Raw genomic sequence first — 19,573 nt, 5'->3', positions numbered from 1 at the left:
GACTATAATGACATCTGGATGGCCCACAGCATTAGTTTTATTGCAGCACTGGCAGGACATATCATTCTAGAATAATCATGTAACCTCTTTAAGAGATTCAACTTGGGAATTTTATAAGAAGTGGTTTTCTCACTACAGATATCAGCATGTCAGATAAATCAGTTTATATATAAGTATTTTCAAATATTTAGAACAAACATAAATTGTGAAGAATTTAACTTACTCAAGCCCTCAAAGTTTTCTTCTTCTACTCCACAACCATTATCTGAAACTTCTATAAGATCTGCTCCATAATCTTTAAGCTTTAGGTCTAAAAATTATAACAGATTGTTTTCATTCAGTGGTCACAAGCAATATTTAGAATGCATACATTACAAAGTTAATAGTGCATTGTAAAGCCTTCAACAGCCATTGTTTTCTGAATAAAAATAAAACAAAAATCACAACTTTCAAGAGTTAAATTATTCAATTCCAAATCAACCTGTGCTTTCTGCTAAATGAACTAAATTCTTTAAAATTTGCATGCATATATTAAAGTTTTCTACTCATAAAAATTGCCAACCTGACAGCCTGGAAACTAAAATCCTTCAGTCCTTGAAAGACGTTAATCATAAGCAGCAGTATAGGCTTCCTCACATTGCTTTGTTATTATGTCTGAACTCTAACATGGAAGAAGCACTTTACACATGGATATTAACAGTTGAGTCTCATCCCCAACGTTCTTGCAGAGAATTGAAGAGCTCTGTATAGCTTGCTCTTTCACTAGGGAAGATGGTCCATAAAAGATATTACCTCACCTATCCTGTCTCTTCACTAAGAGTATCAGTTAATGTTAATTATGATAGTAGTTTTTGTGATGCAAAAACATCTTCATTGGGAACTAAATTTAAACCAAACTAATTTCTTACAGCTTCAGGGAGTAGCTGAGTTAGTCTGTACAGAAAAAAACTACAAATGGCCTGGTAGCACTTAATAGACTAACAAAACATGTAGATGGTATCATAAGCTTTTGTGGGCACAGCCCACTTCTTCAGATGATTGGAGTTTTGAGTTTAGGATGTGCACATTTGTCGCGAGAATCACAGGTCCGATGATGCATACCCAAGTGGGGAAGGACAGAACCAGGTGGACCGTTTTAGCAAATAAAAAATATTTATTTATAACAGTGATGAATTTATAGTATTTATTATATTTATTCTATGATTTCTAGTTAAATGTGTCAGAGATATAAAAATGGGAATGGCAAGGGGAATAGTCTCTATTCTAAAAATACCCAGCTACACTAATTAAATAACAGTGATAACTACAAACTCTATGTACTATCCAAAACATCTACAATACTAAGCTTATACAACAAGAAAAAATCAAATCATACATACCAACTTACACAGCACACGGAACATTTCAAATATATCGGTTTGGTTGCAAAGGCCTTGGTTACGCCCGAGAGTCGGGGGAGGTGGCTGGTCGGCTGATCAGGCCAGTAGCGCTTTGAAGTATACGGGAAGGCACATGCACCGTGGTACGTATGTTGCGAAGACCTCGTTGAGTAAACTGTGCAATGGGTATTTATCCCCAAATCTGCACATTGCTTTCCTGCGCTTGCATATTACCATATATGGCCCAATGGTCACCAAGTAGGGGGGTCTGTGTCCCAGGGGTAGGGCCGAAACTGAGCAGGTCTCATGCGACCAGGTAAGCCCCGCAGTTCTCACGCCAAGGTGACAGGTGGGAAAGTCTGAGGCTATTTTCCCCTTTTCACACCTTCCCTTTTTCTAAAGGCAATGGTATGCAGGAAGGGTGCGGCTGGTTTCTCTCAAGGAGTACTGCAGCCCACTATAGCAAAAGCGGCCTGGCCAAACTTTTTTACTGGGGGGGGGGCAGTTTTTTCTCTAACATGCCCCCGTGGCCATGGCCACGTCTGGGAAAACCTAGACCTCCACCTCCTTGTCTGTCTCCGCCTCCTCAAAGGCAAGCAGCCCCTCTTGTTTGAGCGTGGAGATAGGTAGGGCAGAGATGCAGTTCGTGAGGTTTTTTACGATGCCACAAACAAGGCACAGCACAAAGCTAACAACCAGCAATATGACACAAAGGGACCTGAAAAACTGTCTTAATCCTCCAAGGCCAAATATGGAAGGGACCCAGCCGAATATGTTCTCCCACCAAGAAACAGACTCTCTGGCCTTCTTAGCAACCTCCTCGATATCATCAATAATCTGTGTTACATTTTGTTCAATAGACTTAATTTCCATACATTTACCTGAAAACTGAGGGTAGCTGTTGCCTAACCAACGACAAAACCCAGATTCCTTTAACAACAAATAATCTAAAGCTACACAGTTTTGCATTACATACATGCGCATTTCTTCTATCTTTTGATTAGTAAGAAGTAAGGCAGTAGCTGTCTTATTGCCAAGTCTTTCAATACTAATGCCTTGCTGGAGCTCTTGGACGCCTGGGGAGTGCCCAGATAAGTTCAAACTGATGGGGGCCCCCGTTCCAGTCAAATGCACTACAGCAGTTTTTCCTAGTTTAACATCGCTCACCATGTCCACTTGCAGTATCATCCCCAAAGTAATGGCATGGTGGAGCGTAAAATTGGGATCCTTAAGACTACCCTCCGCATTTCCTTGAAAGGAAGAGACTTTAAGAGCTGGAATTTCCACCTACAGCCTACGCTAATTAACCTTAATGAGCAGTGCAGCCGGTGGCCGGACCTTAAGGCCTAGCCTCAAGGGCCATGGACACCCCGATTCAAGGCAGATGACGCAGTATGGGTCTGCATCCCTGCCCACCATGGGAAACGGCATCCACAGCAGGCCGTCATCCACGGTCCTGCCAAGTACCCCTATACGTATTGGGTGCTGGTTAGTGACTCTGTGCGCCACCTGCTGGCCCACTATAACTGGTTAAGCAGACTAACAAAACATGTAGATGGTATCATAAGCTTTCGTGGGCGCAGCCCACTTCTTCAGATGATTGGAGTTTTGAGTTTAGGATGTGCACACTCAAAATAAGTAGGAGAGAGTGGGAGAAAGGAAAAAAAAGGAGGGGGTGGGAGACAGGGAGCTAGAGGGAATCAGTAAGTATCTGAAGTTTGGGTAGTTAAAATGAAGCAGATAAGAATCAAGTCAACTGATAGCTCTTTATGTAGATTCCTGTGTCAAGAAGGATACTGTTTGCACCTCATCGACTGTTAAGTTGACAGTGTCCCAACCATCCTTCATCACGATTGAGTCCATTAGCATGTGAATTGAATTTGCGGATGAACTCTAATTCCAACGTTTCTCTGTGTATCTGGCTAGCAGAATTGGTTTGTGACAAGACAGTCACTTGAAGATCTTTTAAACAGCCATTGGCACACACATGGCACCACAATATGCCAACATCTTAATGGCTGACCTTGAACATTTCCTTAGCTTTCGCCCCCTAACACTCCTACTTTACTTATGCTACCAGACCATTTATTGTTAATTCCTTACAGTCCACTGAATGGCCATCAAATGGTAGTAGTAGGTTGAATTCTGTGTCAGATTCTGATTGCATATGGTTTCCTAGCAACATAGGATATTCTACAGCAAGCTTCAGCAAGCCTGATCCTGCAAACTTTTATGCCTGTGCTTAATACAATACACAATAATAATCCCATTAATTTTATATCAATTGGGCAAGTCTACTTTAGACCCAGGCCTGGAAATAAAGTAGTACAGCCTCCACAGATCCAATTGTAAAATAAGAACCCCAAATGCTCTATATGTTAGTTTTCCTCATGTGTAAAATGGCTATATGCAAATTCAAATGCAAAGTATCAGTTCTGAACTGTTTGCAGGTGCAGAGCACTTAGAAGTTACAAAACAGTATATGAGTACTAAGTATGTCTCATATGAAATTAAAATAACAAGTTTACCAATATTAGTAGCTCCAGCATCTACACTGTTTTCCACCAACTCCTTCACCGCAGTGCCTAGATTCAGAACAACCTGTCCTGAACAGATCTGGTGAACTGATTTATGATCTATTGGCTTGATGGCTTTAGCAGACAGGACACTAAAATAAATAAATAAATACATAAAAATTAGACGTGAAAAAGGTTGCTATCATTCAGCACTATTTCCTTCCCAACAATTATGGCAAATTAACAACCAAGTAAATAAAGGCTGCCAACAACAATGCAGTCTCATAAGAGCGTTAAGGCTTGTCTACTCATTAAATTTGCAGCAAGTTGGGGTGTGAACAGATACCGCATTAACCTACTATAACTAATGGTTTATCTATATTTAAAATACTAGAGCAGCACAGCCTCAGCATAGACACTATCTACACTAAAAGGAAGGCTTTTTCTATCAATATAGGTAAATCGCCTCCCTGTGATGTGGTAGCTAGGTTGACAGACAAATTCTTCTCTCAATCTAGCAGTCCATGCTGGTAGTTAGCTATATCTTTCAGAGTTGTGGATTTTTCAAACCCTAAGAAATGTAGCTATTCTGATAAGCAGGGCTCGCCGAACCACGGCGAGCCCTGCTCTCCAGCTGCGCTGTCCGGCAATCTGTGCATGCACAGATCGTTCTGCGCATGCGCAGATCGCCCGAACCCGGCTCTTCCAGGTTACAATCTACTCGCCACAGGCGAGTAGATTGTATTATTTGTCGAGCCCTGCTGACAGGGATGTTAAATATCGGTTAATTGAATAGTCGATTAATCTCGTGAATTCTTATAGGTTACTCAATTATTCTATAGTCCCCAGGGGCAGAGGAGTAACAAGGGTGTTATCTGCCCAAAGGGCAAAGGCAAATTTACACACACACACTGCCATGCGGCGGGGCCCCGAACCTGGCGTATGGCTGAGCCCAACCCTGGGAGGCTGGGAGAGCTTGTACCACATCTTCCCCTCCCCCCTTCAGTTTGGGACTGGGCCCCCTCACGCACTAACCCGCAGGTGGAGATGGAGGAGGATTGGGCTGGGGGTAGGGAGGTGGCTCAAGCCACAGGCAGTAGGCAGAGGAGAAGCAGGCGAGTGAAGGGATGACAGGGGGAGTAGAGGGGGACTAAATTGCCACCCCCTAGCGTGGCAACTGCCTCCCCCCCGCAACACCACTGCCCAAGGACATGGGACCAGTAGCCAGTCCGCTCCAGCCCCACTCCCGAGGAGCCCCCTGCCGCTCCACACCTCTGCTTCTCTATCAGAGGCAGCAGCATGGGATACCAAGCAAAAGCTGGTCTGCAAGGGAAGCCAGTTTAAAAACCAGCCTCCCTCGCAGACCAGCTGCCTGTCCAGGAGGGTCTGAGCTCTCAGACCCGGTGTAAGCCAGAACTGAGCCAAGCTGCCTGCCTGGCTCTAATACACTTTAAATGCAGAGCTGCAGCATGGGTAGGTCCTGGACCTGGTACAAGTCAGTACTGAGCCAGGCTGCTGGCCAGCCTTCTAAAAAAGGTACTGGCAAGGAGGAGGGGGAAAATACATGTATTCTGTAGCATTAACCTATAAGTCGGTTAATCGACTATACTATTACATCCCTAATAGTGATGTAAGTTTCTCTGTAGACCAGCACTAAATAATTAGACTGACCTAGCTATATCGCTTAGGTTTGTGAAAAAATTCACCCCATGATCACCATAGTTAGGTTAACCTAGCCCTCAAGGTAGAAACACTTATGGCAATGGAAAAAATTCTTCTATTGATCTAGCGACTGCTAATGAAGGTGGATTAACTACAGCCAGTCCCCAACTTACGAACGAGTTACGTACCAAACACTTGGTCGTAACTCAATCTGTTCGTAAGTCGGACCCCATTCATTTAACTGTGGCCGCACTGTTCATACGTACACATCGCATTCGTAACTCGGGGACCGACTGTAATGCACTTAATGGAAGTTGGTGGTATGAACGGTGGCAAGTCAATGCATTTGTAACTCGGGGACCGGCTGTAACGCGCTTAATGGGAATTGGTGGAAACTATGAGTCAATGCATTCGTAACTCGGGGGCCGTCTGTACACCGAGAGAAGACACATGGAGCACAAGAACACTGCACTCTGATGTAGCCCTGTATTAACACACTGCTGACGGGCACCAGGCCACCCGGATACGAGTTTGACTGATGCAGCTTTGGGTGCGGGCACAGTGGGGGCAATGATGTCACGGGAAGAAAGGAGGCCACGGCCCTGTGGGGGCGACGAGGCTGCAACGAAGGAGAGCCGCGAGGGGGCACGGCCTGGTTTCATTACTCGCAGGGACAAGGGCCGGGGCCACCGCGGGCTACAGACGCGCCAGCTCCACTTCCTCAGGGCCGCGCGCTACCAGAGGGCCCCGCGCCCGGGTCAAGATGAAGCCACTTCCCGCTGGCGGGAGAGGGTCCCTCAGGCGCCTCCACGCCACCGCCCTCCGCACGGGCCTCACCAGGGCGCCGTCGCCTCCATAGAGTCTCAGCTCGGCAGGAAACCCCGACACAGCCCCGCCGCGCACCACCGCTTAAGCCGCCTCACAGAGCCCACCGCCCATTCCACGCAGACTCCACCCCCGCGCGGTCATTGGCCGCTAGGAAATCATCTTCTCCAATCGGAAGAAAGCTCCCGTTTTCCGCCTTCTGATTGGTTGTTCAGTCTGTCCAATTGGCCGGGGGGGGGGTCTCTCTTCTTCGCCCTACTGAGCTCCACCTGGTTGCATCAGTCATTCATCGTGACCAATGGGAGGAAGGCAAAGGAGCGAGGGCGGGAGGAGTTCTGAGTGGACCAATAGCGTGTGCTACGGCGTGCGGGACCGGTCCGCGGCCCAATGGAGGACAGGTTGAGGTGGGCGGGGCACCTTCCGGGCTAGTGCCTGCTGCGGTGGCTTGACTCAGTCAGAGAGTGGGCCGGCCGTTGGTGCGCGGCTGCCGCGCCGCCATGCCCATGTACAAGGTGAGGCCCTTTCACGGGGGGCCTAGCGCGGTGCGGGCCGAGCAGCTCCCCACCTGCATGTACCGGCTGCACAACCTGCACTGCGGCCCGGCGGCCGCTGCGCCACCGCACCAGGTAGGAGCGGGGAGGGCTCCGGAGGAGCGCGGCCGCCGCACGCGGGCGGAATGGAGGCTGGTGAGGGGAGCTCGGCTCGGAGCGATGGGGGTGGGACGGCGGCTTCTTCTGGGGCAGGCAGGGTGCGTCACAGCCGCGTCCCCACGCCGGGAGGGGTCGGCCCCTCTTGCCCTCTGAGGCCGGCCCCGCTCCCTCACGGGAAGCGTGTGAGCAGCCTCCGGAGTTGGGCCTTGCGGGCTCTTGCCCTCAGGGAGGGACCCGGCTCCGTCCCCACGTGGCGCCGTGCGGGTAGAAAACTGAGGCTTGGCAGCGGAGCCTAATTCCCCTGCCGCCGCCTGCCGAGGAGTCCGCACCTAGGGGTTCACCCCGCGATGTGTCTGTGTGTGGCTGGGCGAGGAGGCTGCTCGCTGGACGCCCCGGCCACCAGGGAAGCCCGACGGGTCTCCTGAGTTCAGGCACCCGGGGGAGCCAGCCATTGCCTCCCGGGGTCACGTCGGGGAAGCTGTTCTCTTGTGCAGCTTGTCCCGGCACACCCGCCCGTGTGAGACCGCCCCTCTTTTGTCGGCAGTGAAGTTTGCCTCCACCCCTGTCTGATTGTGTGAACACTGAGTGTTGTGGAACCTGTGCTTTCCGTAAAGTCTTCAGGGGGTAGTGGGGCCATAGGGAAGGTTCTAGGGCATGCCCTGGACTTTTGGCAGAAAACTGTTGCAGTTTGTTTTATTTTTTTTAGATTAAGGTGTTGTGACGTGCCTTTCTGGCTGTGAAGGTAATCATGGCCTTGGTAAAGTGGCGAGGAGTCCTGTGGCACCTTATAGACTAACTGAAGTGTAGGAGCATAAGCTTTCGTGGGCGAAGACCCACTTTGTCAGATACATCTTGCATCTGACGAAGACCCACTGCAAGATGTATTTGACACAGTGGGTCTTTGCCCACGAAAGCTTATGCTCCTACACTTCAGTTAGTCTGTAAAGTGCCACAGGATTCCTCGCCACTTTTGCAGATTCAGGCTAACACGGCTACCCCTCTGATACATGGCATTGTTGTCCTGAAGTCTGAGGGGTAGCCCTATTAGTCTGTAACAAAAAACTAAAAAAACAACAATGATCCTGTATCATCTTAGAGACTAACCAGAAATATATAGAGATAGCATCATAAGCTTTCCTGGGCAAAACCCACTTCTTCAGTCCGAAGAACATTGTAATCTATTTGTTGATTATTTTATTAAGTGCTGTACCCATGAGCTCAAAACAGTTTGCATTTAAACCCTGTGCCAAAATTTCCATCTCTTCCTGTCTAGTTGCTTGACCCTTCAGTTTCCCCAACTTCTACAAAGCAGTTGTGAATTAATGCAAAAATCTGTGGCATATTAAAAATGGGACAATGTAAAATAAATATAATGATTGAGAGATTTAAATATTTTGATAGCCAGACCCGGGAAGTTATGGATGGTGCTTGTATGAAGGAGCAGATGGTTCATGAGGGAACATTTCAATGTGCTGCACAGTGGGGGAAAAAAATTTAGTCTATATATACTGTACCTCACTCAGTCTGTTTACACGTCCCTTACTGAAATGCAGTATTACTACACTTACTTAAAATAGCTCTGATTTTTTTACAAAAATAGCTATTAGGTTTGGTGTACCCACTAGCATTAAAATACCATCAGGTGTGAATTAAAAATCAGTCAATCACTTTTAGTACTAAAATAGCTTTCATTCCTCCTACTTGGAAGAATTAAGGGCCGAGTACACCTAACACAATACACAATTAGGTGTTTGCCTTCAGCACCAAAGTATTTTATTATATGCTGTATTGGCTGCCTTTTGACATTTGGTGCTTGTTTAAATCCATAATATTCTTGATTCAAAAAATTAACATGAATCAGTCTTGCATATCTTGCTTTATATTAACATTTACTGACACTGTTTTAAGGTTCTCCTAAGTACTTCACAAAGATAAGTATTGTCCCCTATATTACTGTAAGGAAATTGAACCACAGATGGGTAAAATACTTTGCTCATGTTTATGTACCAGGTCTGGAAAGAACCAGATCTGATTCACAAGCCTTATGTTTGAGAACTGGAATTCACTTTCCTTTTAAAGCTTTTTGATACTACAACTTCCGCATGAGTTTTATCAGTCTGAAAGTCACTGCTTGTGTTGAAGTTAAATGGCTGGCAAGTCATTCTTGATTCCTTAGGTGTCTCTATTCATGAGGTCCTTAAGGTTTATTTTGAATTCTTATATATAGATTTACAGTTTAAAAAAGGTTTTGATTAGATTTTGGAATCACTGTCATGGAATGGAGCTGTCAACATTAGGGATGTAATAGTGTAGCTGACTAAACGATTAAATCAATAAGCAAAGCTTATTGTTTAATACTGTTGAGGCATTCTCTCTCCCAACCCCACCCCCGACCAGTACATTTTTTTAGAGGGCTGACCAGCAGCATAGCTCAGTCCTGGCTCAGTCCCCACTGCATCTCTTCAGGGAAAGTAATTTAGGAGTCACGAGGACAGGCAGCCCGTCTCTGGGTCTGCTAGCACATGATCCCAGGAGCTGCCCCCGCTGTGGAGTGCCCCTCCCTCCCCCCTCCCAATAAAACAGCTGCCTGGCTCCTAAATTACTTTTTTTTGCAGAACCACAGTGAGTGTAGCTCCCGGGACCCGGTACAAGCCAGGGCTGAGCCAGACCACCTGCCTGCCCACCTCCTAAATTAATTTTAGTGCAGAGCAGAGCCCTTATCGATTTAATCATGTAGTCAACAAATTTTTTGTCAACTATACAAGTAATGAATTACACACTACTTAACCTTCCTAGTCAATATGTGTATCAAAAATGTTTAATAAATAACTTAAGAAATGTTAACTAATAGGAGTTCAGGAAGCTGTTTGAGTAAGGGATATCATTTCACAGTCATCTGCTCACTTAGTCATTAGAAGTGACATAGATTACTAAGACCTTGTCTACACTGGCATATTTTGTCACCAAAACAGGGAGAGCATTTACACTACAGTGGCACTTTTGGTGGGGGATGGGAGAGAAGACTCCCAGTTTTGGTGATTTAAAAAAAATCCATCCCTGGGAGAGACTTGTCTTTCCCTTCCCTTTATTGTCAACAAAGAGCTAGTGTGGACTCTGCTGTTTCTTTTGTCAAGAGAACTGGCTTCTACTAGTATCCCACAATGCCTACCCTGATGGCTTTGCTCAGTGTTTTGGGATCTCTGCTACCTTGCATGCATGTGCCTCTCCCCTTTCAGTACTTTGGGAACAATATGACTGCTAAGTGAGTGGCTCCATTTGGGGAACAAAGAACAAATCATTATAATGCTTCTGTTCTGACCTGCACTAGAAAAACAGCAGCAAGGCAAACTGCTGATACAGGGGGAGGGCTGAAGAGACTGATGTGCTGCTTTGACATTGCTCACAGAACTAGGAAGGAATCCCAAAAAGTGCAGGGATTAGCTCTGCCTTCCCACAACTCTGCACTTTGGGATGCTTGCCCACATTGCTTTCCTCTGTCAATGGGTTGTTAACAATGTGGCCATGAAATGTCCAGCGAGTGACAGAAAAACTGATTTGGCCACTTTTCATTTTTGGCAACCAAACCTCCCCAGTGCCAAACCTCCCCAGTGTAGACATAGCCTAATAAGCTTAAGAATTTGCTTAAGGATATTTTAAAAAAATTGTCAATGGTGTAAAATGAAAGGTGTGATGTGACGTGTGAAAATAAGTTCTTGTGGAGACTTTTGCACAGTTAATGATATGCACTAATTGTGTTGCTGTATTAGGTTTAAATGAAAATTAATCTAATGCTTTCGCTCTAGGAAGAGGTTGATCCATCACTTCTAGCACTTGAATCTCGCCAAGAAGATATTTTAAAACGATTGTATGAACTTAAAGCTGCTGTTGATGGGCTCTCAAAGATGATACAAACACCAGATGCTGATTTTGATGTAACTAATATAATCCAAGCTGATGAATATGCTCCTTTGACTGCAAACACAGCAGACTTAGATTCAATGCTTGGGAAGGCAAGTACAGACTTGTAGATTATCAATATACGTATCTTCTGTTACCTCTGCATGAAAGGTAATTGGTTAACTGTGATAAGTAGTTAGCTTATTAGCATTGCATTCAAATTTTAATAAGGGGAAAATACTGCAGGCTGAGTAAAATTTGGGATGCTTAAAACTGATACGTACAGAAGACCTACTTTTACTGCTCTTTAAAACTAAAACAGTTCAGTTTGGGTTATTTGAAACGGTCAGATAAACTAGTCCATTTTAGAATTTGGTTATCTTGAAATTATGGCCCTAATGATGCTGAAATTAATGGACTCTTTACTTTGGTGTTTAGCTAGAACCAGGTTTTTAATCATAGCATTTTTTTAAAAATTTTAGAAATATTGTTTGGCAAGGAAGTTGCTTGAGCAGATACTGTAAATGTTAAAATTAAACTGAATACTAGAATATTTAGAATGTACAACTATATGGCCAGATAAATGTCTTGTTCTACACCAAAATGTACTTATTGAATGTCTTTGCCGTGCAATGAGTTGTTACACATTAACATGTGCTAAATATTTATTTTTCATGCAGGATTATGGTGCTCTGAAAGATATTGTCATCAATGCAAACCCTTCTCTACCTCCATTGTCACTGTTAGTACTGCACGGTCTGCTGTGTGAGCGCTATAAGATTTTATCCACTGTTCATACACATTCATCAGTAAAATACGTGCCAGAAAACCTTTTGAAATGCTTTGGTGAACAGACTAAAAAACAATCACGTCACGAGTACCAGTTGGGCTTTACTCTCATTTGGAAGGATGGTAAGAATGACATCTAACTTACAGAAAGGAAATGTTGGCTTGCTAATGGTTAAACTGAGGAAGTTCTAAATTTCTGTAGTTCTAATTTCAAGCACACGCTTTAGATGAACACAATTTAAAGAGTGATTCAATTTGAAAAAAATTACACTTCCATGTGAATATTATACCTTCCATTGCTACAAGTAATTCCAAAAGTTACTAACAAAGAAAAATCAGGGCTTTTTTTCTCAGTTTCCTTTTGACAGCACTTTGTGCATGCCTTCGTGTCTTGTTCAGTTGCATCTGCTACTCTGGAAGGAGCTTCTATATGTATGCTCTTCCTTAGCTAGACAAACATAAACCAGTAAGGACAGCAACAGATTAAAAAGGCAGTTAAGCATTCCTCAAATGCATTTTAACATCTCTTGGGCAAACAGAAAAGTGAGTTGAGTGGTGCTCTTGAGCATGCGTGAAAGACCCTTAAAGGAGGTGAACAGAAATTGTTTTGAAACTGGGCATTTTAAGACTAATCAAGCTTGTAAAACTGAATTTTGGCAAAGTACGTGTTAGGGATGTTAAAATGGATATAATTAAGTAACCATGTAACTGCTGAAAATTTCATTTGTTACATGTGGGGCTGATGTAGACTTCCTGTGTGGCGGCTCCCAGTATCAGAGGCAGCAGTATGGTGGGTGGGGTGGGAGCGGTCAGCCTCCCTGAAACCGATGTGCATGAGGAACTGGCTTTTAAGCTGTCTCCCTGTGTGTAGTGGGAGCCTGTGTGTCACCATGAACATTAGCTGATGAACCCAAGCTCATTAGTTAATTGTATACACGGTTATACTTTCTCATCCCTAGTTCTGATTTGAAGATGTGCTTAATGCTCTCAGATGCATCTGAAGTCACTGGGAGTTTCTTTGAACACTAGAAAATCAGGCCCTAAACACCAAATTGGACACCCGAAATTAGTGGATACTTCTGATCTTAATCTCTTATCTTTAGTTTTTCTATACCACCTCAGTCACAGCATTGTTGAGAAACTCATTTGTGTAAGCACTAGCTATTAGCATTAAGCACCACAGAAAATCTTACAAGGAAATTATTCTGCTTTTAAGAGATGTCTTGAATAGTATGCAGTAAGGCAGGCATAGGATCATGCACTGAACAGTAATTACATCCATTTTAACATCCCTAACACGTACTTTGCCAAAATTCATTTTTGTGAGCTTGACCAGTCTTAAATGCCCTGTTCCAAAACAATTTCTGTTCACCATCTTTTAAGGGTCTTTCAGGCATGCTCAAGAGCACCATTCAACTCACTTTTCTGTTTTCACAAGAAATGTTAAAATGCGTTTGAGGAATGCTTAACTGCCGTTTTAACCTGTTGCTGCCCTTACTGGTATATGTTTGTCTAGCTGAGGAAGAGCATATATATAGAAGCTCCTTCCAGAGTAGCAGATACAACTGAACAAGACACATCTAGGCATGCACAAAGTGCTGTCAAAAGGAAATTGAGGGGGGGAAAAAACCCTGACTTTTGTTCATTGAGTACAGAATGAAGGGATCCTGGGGGGGAGGAGAGAGGGGGCGTGGAGTTTGATCATGTCATTAAAGACTATCATATGTACAAGGAAGCTGAATAAAGGTTGCAGAAAAAAAATTACACACACAAAAGCCCTTGAACACTGTTGTATACCACCATCTTGAGCCCCTGCCTAATTGGAGTTGAAATCTTTACATCAACGTTACACCACAAATGTTTGTGCCACTAGAATTTATGAAGTAACTGATAGCAGCAGTAGGAGGAGGTGATGGTTGTTTCTGTACCAGCCCTGGAATGTGATCGAATGTGACGCCTTGCTTGTGAGGGAGAACTCAGGCATAATGGATGTCATTTTGGGCTGTCTGGAGAGGAGTGTGGTCTAGTAGGAAAAAGGCAAATGAGCCTTTGCTTAACCATTGGCACTCTGTAGTGCGTGGCCCAACTGAGCGCATAAGAGAGTAGGTATCAGTTTGTAGGCACATTCTTGGCCTCAGCACAGTTCAGGGGTCACTGTGGGGGAAAATTCTGCTCAGCCTCAAACTGCAGAATGCTTAGGACATGCTGCTTCAAATAATTCAGCTGTTAAATCTCTGAGCATGTGGACTCTTTCAAAGGCTTAGAACTTAGCCAAATTTGGATGTATTGTCACAGCAAAAGCCTTCCTGTTTTCCAAAACTCAGGTCCCTGCTCCATAGCACTGGGTAGTGAGGGGAAAGATAGGCTAAACGTACGAGGCCAAAGGTATTTGTTACTAGATTCATTTTTGGAATTGGTGATTTAAAAAAAAAAAAGGCAAAGGCAAAACCAACCCCTTGAAACTGAGGCATACATACAGCATGGAAATGGTCAGCCCAACAGGACAAGTTATAAGTAACTGAAAATAGGATCATATTGGGAAAACTTTAGAGGAAGGCCTGTTCATGCTTGCCTACTGATACAGTACTCAGTAAGTTCTCCCCACTTCTAATGAATCTTTTTTTTCCTGTATGTAAACGTTTGGTGCCAAAAGTTCTTGTTTTTTTTAATTTCAGTTCCCAAGCCCCAAATGAAGTTCAGTATTCAGACCATGTGTCCCATTGAAGGAGAAGGAAATATTGCTAGATTTTTGTTCTCTTTGTTTGGCCAGAAGCATAATGTAGTCACTTCAACTCTGATCGACAGTTGGGTAGATACAGCCATCTTTCAGCTTAAGGAAGGCAGCAATAAAGAAAAAGCAGCAGTCTTGCGCTCCATGAACACTACCCTTGGCAAGACTCCCTGGCTGGGAGGAAATGAACTCACTGTAGCAGATGTTGTTGGATGGTGTGCACTTCAACAGACAAGTAGCTCTAACGCTGTTCCAGCCAATGTACAGAAATGGATGAAGTCTTGTGAGAATTTGGCACCTTTCAGCAGTGCCCTTAAACTATTAAAATAAGTATGTGCTCTTCTGTAATCTTATTCCACCTCATTCCTGGTGTGGTGGTTGTGAAAGTCTCTAAAATGTATTTTAGTGCAAGTTATTGACTGAATTCTTAACAGCAGTTGTAAAATCTTATACCAATAAAGATAATTCACAATTGCCTTTTAACTGGTAATCTTATTTGTATGAGACTAAAATTCACCAATAATTGCCTGTGGTGGTACAGCTGTAAATTAGGCCAGGGGATGTAAGTATTGAGGACTCAGTCCTCTTGGGTCACAGTTCAGCTGTGCACCTGCATGGCCAAATCTGGGTCAGGGACAATTATGACCCATCGTACAGATTCATAGTGTCCTTCAAAATTTAGCCCAATTAGCTCCTCCCCTGATGGAGGCATGTCTAGGCCAAGCCTCAGCAGGACTGTGATCCCATGTCATGTACCAGTGCCCAGGCAGTCCCAACACCTAATGCATTTCTTTAGCAATCTAGTTATGGAGTGTTTGTATTCAGAATTCTTTCTACCTGCTACAAAGCCAGGTCATGCTACTTTAAGATACTAGCAGATTTATAGTGCTCAGGATTAAGTCATAAATAAAAGGAATATGTGTATGCAGTATTTAGACGACTGCTCCTCCTGGGGGGCCAGGGCAGCACTGGCAGTTTGTGGGCTGTACAGAGGGCTGCCTTGAGCAGCCATCCTGCAGTCTGTCCATGGGGGGGGGGGGGAGAGCCTGGCAGCTGTTCCAGGGGACCATTAGCCCCCTTACATCTACCTACCTCCCTCCTGCAGTCTGGTGAAGGGGGGGGGGGGAGGAGAGAAGAGAAGCTCTGTGGACTGGTCCTGACCTCTAGCAGCTCCACTTCCCTCCCCTGCAGGCTGCCGTGGGGGGTGGCTCCTGGGTGGACGTGGGCTCCCTCACACTTTTTGTGGCAGCAGGTTGAGCCCTGTCTGTAGCAGGCCACCATCTAACTGGTGCAGCTGCCATCAGTAGTCACTGCAGTAGAACTGCTCTCCACCTCAGTCCTGACACTACACTTTCCTGGCATGACCAAACCCAGACCTTGCTTTAAGTTAATGTCCGAGGAAGCTACATAATCAAATTTGGTGGCCCTAGCTCTTAACTGTTTAGGAGGATTTCTTGAATAAAATGACTCACTGTAAAAGATGTATAGATAATTTAAGGGTCCTACATATGGCAACTTCTGCAGTTCCTAGGTGAAATTAAATAAGCCACACCTTATAGGGCAGGCATGTCCAAAGTCCGGCCCACGGGCCAATTGCGGCCCGTGTTCCGGTTTAATACGGCCCCACAGGTAATTTGGCAATATCTATCTTTTATGGCCCCCAACGAATCCATATGTATTGAGATGAATACATTGTAAAATCTCAGTTAATGTCAGTTGGTCTAAATCAGTTATAAATATATGTGGACACAACATATATACTTGGTGTTATGTTCCTGTTCATATTTTTTTAACTTAAAAGTTGACAGACAACCTTTATTACCAATAATATGTAATGTACTTTACAATGTTCCTGACATATATTTCAGCTTCCTGGATTTTTTTTTCATCTGGCCTTCAGATATGAAAGGCAGAGTGATTTAACACCTGTTTAGATTTGTCATCCATGTGACGAAATGAAAAGTATGCCGTTTGCAATAAACTTTGCATAAAATAGTTAATTTGCATTTAATTTTAATGGTTCAAAGAATGTCAGGCAAAATGGTCGGCCCTCACACATGTTCACTTCATCAAATCTGGCCCTCTTTGAAAAAAGTTTGGACACCCCTGTTACAGGGTATAAGAATATGCCTGAAAGACAAAAAGTAGAAACACAAGAAGAAAGTGGGTTTGACATTTATATAAAAAAACTTTATAAGGTACATTAAACTCCTGTATATACAATCGCTGATGCTCCACTTAAACAGGAGAACCAAGACTCTTGTGCCTATCTTCTCTCTCTCTTTCTTTTGAAAGCAGTTTTATTTTCTCTTTAAGCTTTTCAATTTCTTCCTCTTGCTGCATCACCTTCTGTTGTAGACTACAAATAACCTGAAAGCAAAAGTCAGATTAAGAAAAGTCATGTGGAAGGATCCCTCTTAAATTTAATTTACAGTAGCTAATATACCAAGCTCATGAAATGTTTCCTCCCTTGAAAAATTAACTTACAACAGAAAGAAGAAATGCAAAATTCAATGATGACAGGTATGGCATTAGTTGACAGCACTAGGAGATAGTTGTTTTTTTTCCCTGACAGGTCTAAAAGTGGCTTATGTTTTAAAGCACTGATGCACAAACTTCCTATTACATCTGCCCCTTGCTAGTGATGGAATCTGCACTGCCCCTCTGTTATAGCACAGTTGATTGGACTGCATTGGAGACAACTTTCTGTTTCAGAAGGTTGAAAAAGCTACCAGAGGAGAAGCTGTTCTGGATTTGGTTTTAACAAATAGGGAGGAACTAGTTGAGAACTTGAAAGTGGAAGACAGTATAGGGGACAGTGATCACGAAATAATAGAGTTCATGATCTTAAGGAAAGGTAGAAGGGAGACCAGCACAATTGAGGTAATGGATTTCAGGAAGGCAGATTTTGATAAGCTCAGAGAACTTGTAGGTAAGGTCGCATGGGAAGCAAGACTGAAGGGAAAAACAACTGAGGAGAGTTGGAAGTATTTCAAAGGGACGTTGTTAAGGGCCCAAAAGCAAACAATTCCGCTGTGTAGGAAAGATAGAAAATATGGCAAAAGACCAGCTTGGCTTAACAAGGAGATCTTGCACGATCTCAAAATAAAAAAGGAGTCATATAAAAAATGGAAACTAGGACAACTAACAAAGGATGAATATAGGCAAGCAACACGGGAATGCAGGGGCAAGATTAGAAAGGCAAAGGCACAAAATGAGATTAAACTAGCTACAGGCATAAAGGGAAACAAGAAGACTTTTTATAAATACATTAAAAGCAAGAGGAAGACCAAGGACAGGGTAGGCCCACTGCTTAGTGAGGAGGGAGAAGCAGTAACAGGAAACTTGGAAATGGCGGAGATGCTCAATGACTTCTTTGTTTCGGTCTTCACCGAGAAGTCTGGAGGTGTGCCTAACGTAGTGAATACAAGCAGAGAGAGGGTAGGTTTAGAAGATAGGATTCACAAAGAATAAGTTAAAAGTCACTTAGGAAAGTTAGATGTCAGCAAGTCACCAGGTCCTGATGAAATGCATCCCAGGATACTCAAGGAGCTGATAGAGGAGGTATCTGAGCCTTTAGCTATGATCTTTGAAAAATCATGGCAGACAGGGGAGATTCCAGAAGACTGGAAAAGGGCAAATATTGTGCCCATCTATAAAAAGGGGAATAAGAACAACCCAGGAAACTATAGACCGGTCAGTTTAACGTCTGTCCCAGGGAAGATAATGGAGCAGGTAATTAAGGAAATCCTATGCAAACACTTGGAAGGTAATAAAGTGATAGGGAATAGCCAGCATGGGTTTGTGAAGAACAAGTCATGCCAAACTAATCTGATAGCTTTCTTTGATAAGATAACGAGCCTTGTGGATAAGGGAGAAGCGGTGGATGTCATATACCTAGACTTTAGTAAGGCATTTGATACGGTCTCGCATGATATTCTTATTGATAAACTAGGCAAATATAACTTAGATAGGGCCATGATAAGGTGGGTGCATAATTGGCTGGATAACCGTAGTCAGAGAGTTGTTGTTAACGGTTCTAAATCCTGCTGGAAAGGGATAACAAGTGGAGTTCCTCAAGGGTCTGTTTTGGGACCCGTACTGTTCAATATCTTCATCAATGATGTAGATATTGGGATAGAGAGTACGCTTATTAAGTTTGCGGATGATACCAAACTGGGTGGGGTTGCGACTTCTTTGGAGGATAGGGACATAATTCAAAATGACCTTAGCAAGTTAGAGAAATGGTCAGAGGTAAACAGGATGAGGTTTAATAAAGAGAAATGCAAAGTGCTCCACTTAGGAAGGAACAATCAGTTCCATACATACAAGATGGGAAGCGACTGTCTAGGAAGGAGCATGGCGGAAAGGGATCTAGGGGTCATAGTGGACCACAAGTTGTATATGAGTCAACAGTGTGATGCTGTTGCCAAAAAAGCAAATATGATTCTAGGTTGTATCAACAGGTGTGTTGTAAGCAAAACTCGTGAAGTCATTCTGCCGCTCTACTCTGCACTAGTTAGGCCTCAGCTGGAGTACTGTGTCCAGTTCTGGGCGCCACATTTCAAGAAAGATGTGGAGAAATTGGAAAGGGTACAGAGAAGAGCGACAAGAATGATTAAAGGTCTAGAGAACATGACCTATGAAGCCAGGCTTCATGAACTGGGCTTGTTTAGTTTGGAAAAAAGAAGATTAAGGGGGGACATGATAGCGGTTTTCAAATATCTAAAAGGGTGTCACAAGGAGGAAGGAGAAAATTTGTTCCTCTTGGTTTCTGAGGACAGGACAAGGAGTAATGGGCTTAAAGTGCAGCAGGGGAGGTTTAGATTGGACATTAGGAAAAAATTCCTAACTGTCAGGGTGGTCAAATATTGGAATAAATTGCCAAGGGAGGTGGTGGAATCTCCCTCTCTGGAGATATTTAAGAACAGGTTAGATAGACATCTGTCAGGGATGGTGTAGGTGGAGCTTGGTCCTGCCTTGAGGGCGGGGGGCTAGACTTGATGACCTCTTGAGGTCCCTTCCAGTCCTATTATTCTATGATTCTATGATTCTATGATATAGGCGTTGAAACTGGAGGTGCTAATGTAACCTTGGCTTGAAGTACTTTCCAGGATTTACAGT

General features: G+C 43.8%; 3 protein-coding genes across 7 annotated transcripts in view; 1 reads left to right on the top strand and 2 right to left on the bottom strand.

The window, feature by feature from the left end:
- The window catches only part of PMS2 (PMS1 homolog 2, mismatch repair system component), a 29,773-nt gene extending 23,208 nt beyond the window's left edge, over nt 1-6,565 (bottom strand). Inside the window, exons 1-3 of the mRNA XM_075899497.1 lie at nt 6,395-6,565; nt 3,908-4,047; nt 224-310 (exon numbers count right to left, since the gene is read on the bottom strand). Of these exons, the coding sequence (XP_075755612.1) occupies nt 224-310; nt 3,908-4,047; nt 6,395-6,414 (247 nt within the window). The 5' untranslated portion in view covers nt 6,415-6,565. The remainder of the gene's footprint in view (nt 1-223; nt 311-3,907; nt 4,048-6,394) is intronic.
- A 177-nt stretch (nt 6,566-6,742) lies between these two features.
- AIMP2 (aminoacyl tRNA synthetase complex interacting multifunctional protein 2) lies at nt 6,743-14,932 on the top strand. Of its 3 annotated transcripts, none has more exons than XM_075899507.1 (4): nt 6,743-6,894; nt 10,836-11,042; nt 11,610-11,841; nt 14,394-14,932. In XM_075899507.1, the coding sequence occupies exons 1-4, from the start codon at nt 6,880-6,882 to the stop codon at nt 14,777-14,779; spliced, it is 840 nt and encodes a 279-aa protein (XP_075755622.1). In that variant the 5' UTR covers nt 6,743-6,879; the 3' UTR covers nt 14,780-14,932. The 3 variants fall into 3 exon arrangements, with proteins under 3 accessions (XP_075755622.1, XP_075755621.1, XP_075755623.1); XM_075899506.1 differs by having other exon boundaries at nt 6,824-7,008; XM_075899508.1 differs by having other exon boundaries at nt 6,868-7,008; nt 10,840-11,042.
- A 1,499-nt stretch (nt 14,933-16,431) lies between these two features.
- EIF2AK1 (eukaryotic translation initiation factor 2 alpha kinase 1) overlaps nt 16,432-19,573 on the bottom strand; it is a 40,289-nt gene continuing 37,147 nt past the window's right edge. For all 3 annotated transcript variants that reach the window (XM_075899504.1, XM_075899503.1, XM_075899502.1), the window contains one exon: nt 16,432-16,819. In XM_075899504.1, the coding sequence (XP_075755619.1) occupies nt 16,688-16,819 (132 nt within the window). In that variant the 3' untranslated portion in view covers nt 16,432-16,687. The remainder of the gene's footprint in view (nt 16,820-19,573) is intronic.

This window comes from Pelodiscus sinensis, chromosome 16 (assembly GCF_049634645.1).
Source record: "Pelodiscus sinensis isolate JC-2024 chromosome 16, ASM4963464v1, whole genome shotgun sequence".
NCBI lineage: Eukaryota > Metazoa > Chordata > Testudines > Trionychidae > Pelodiscus > Pelodiscus sinensis.
Note: the sequence above shows the minus strand (reverse complement) of the source record. Positions and strands in the feature narration are given on the sequence as shown.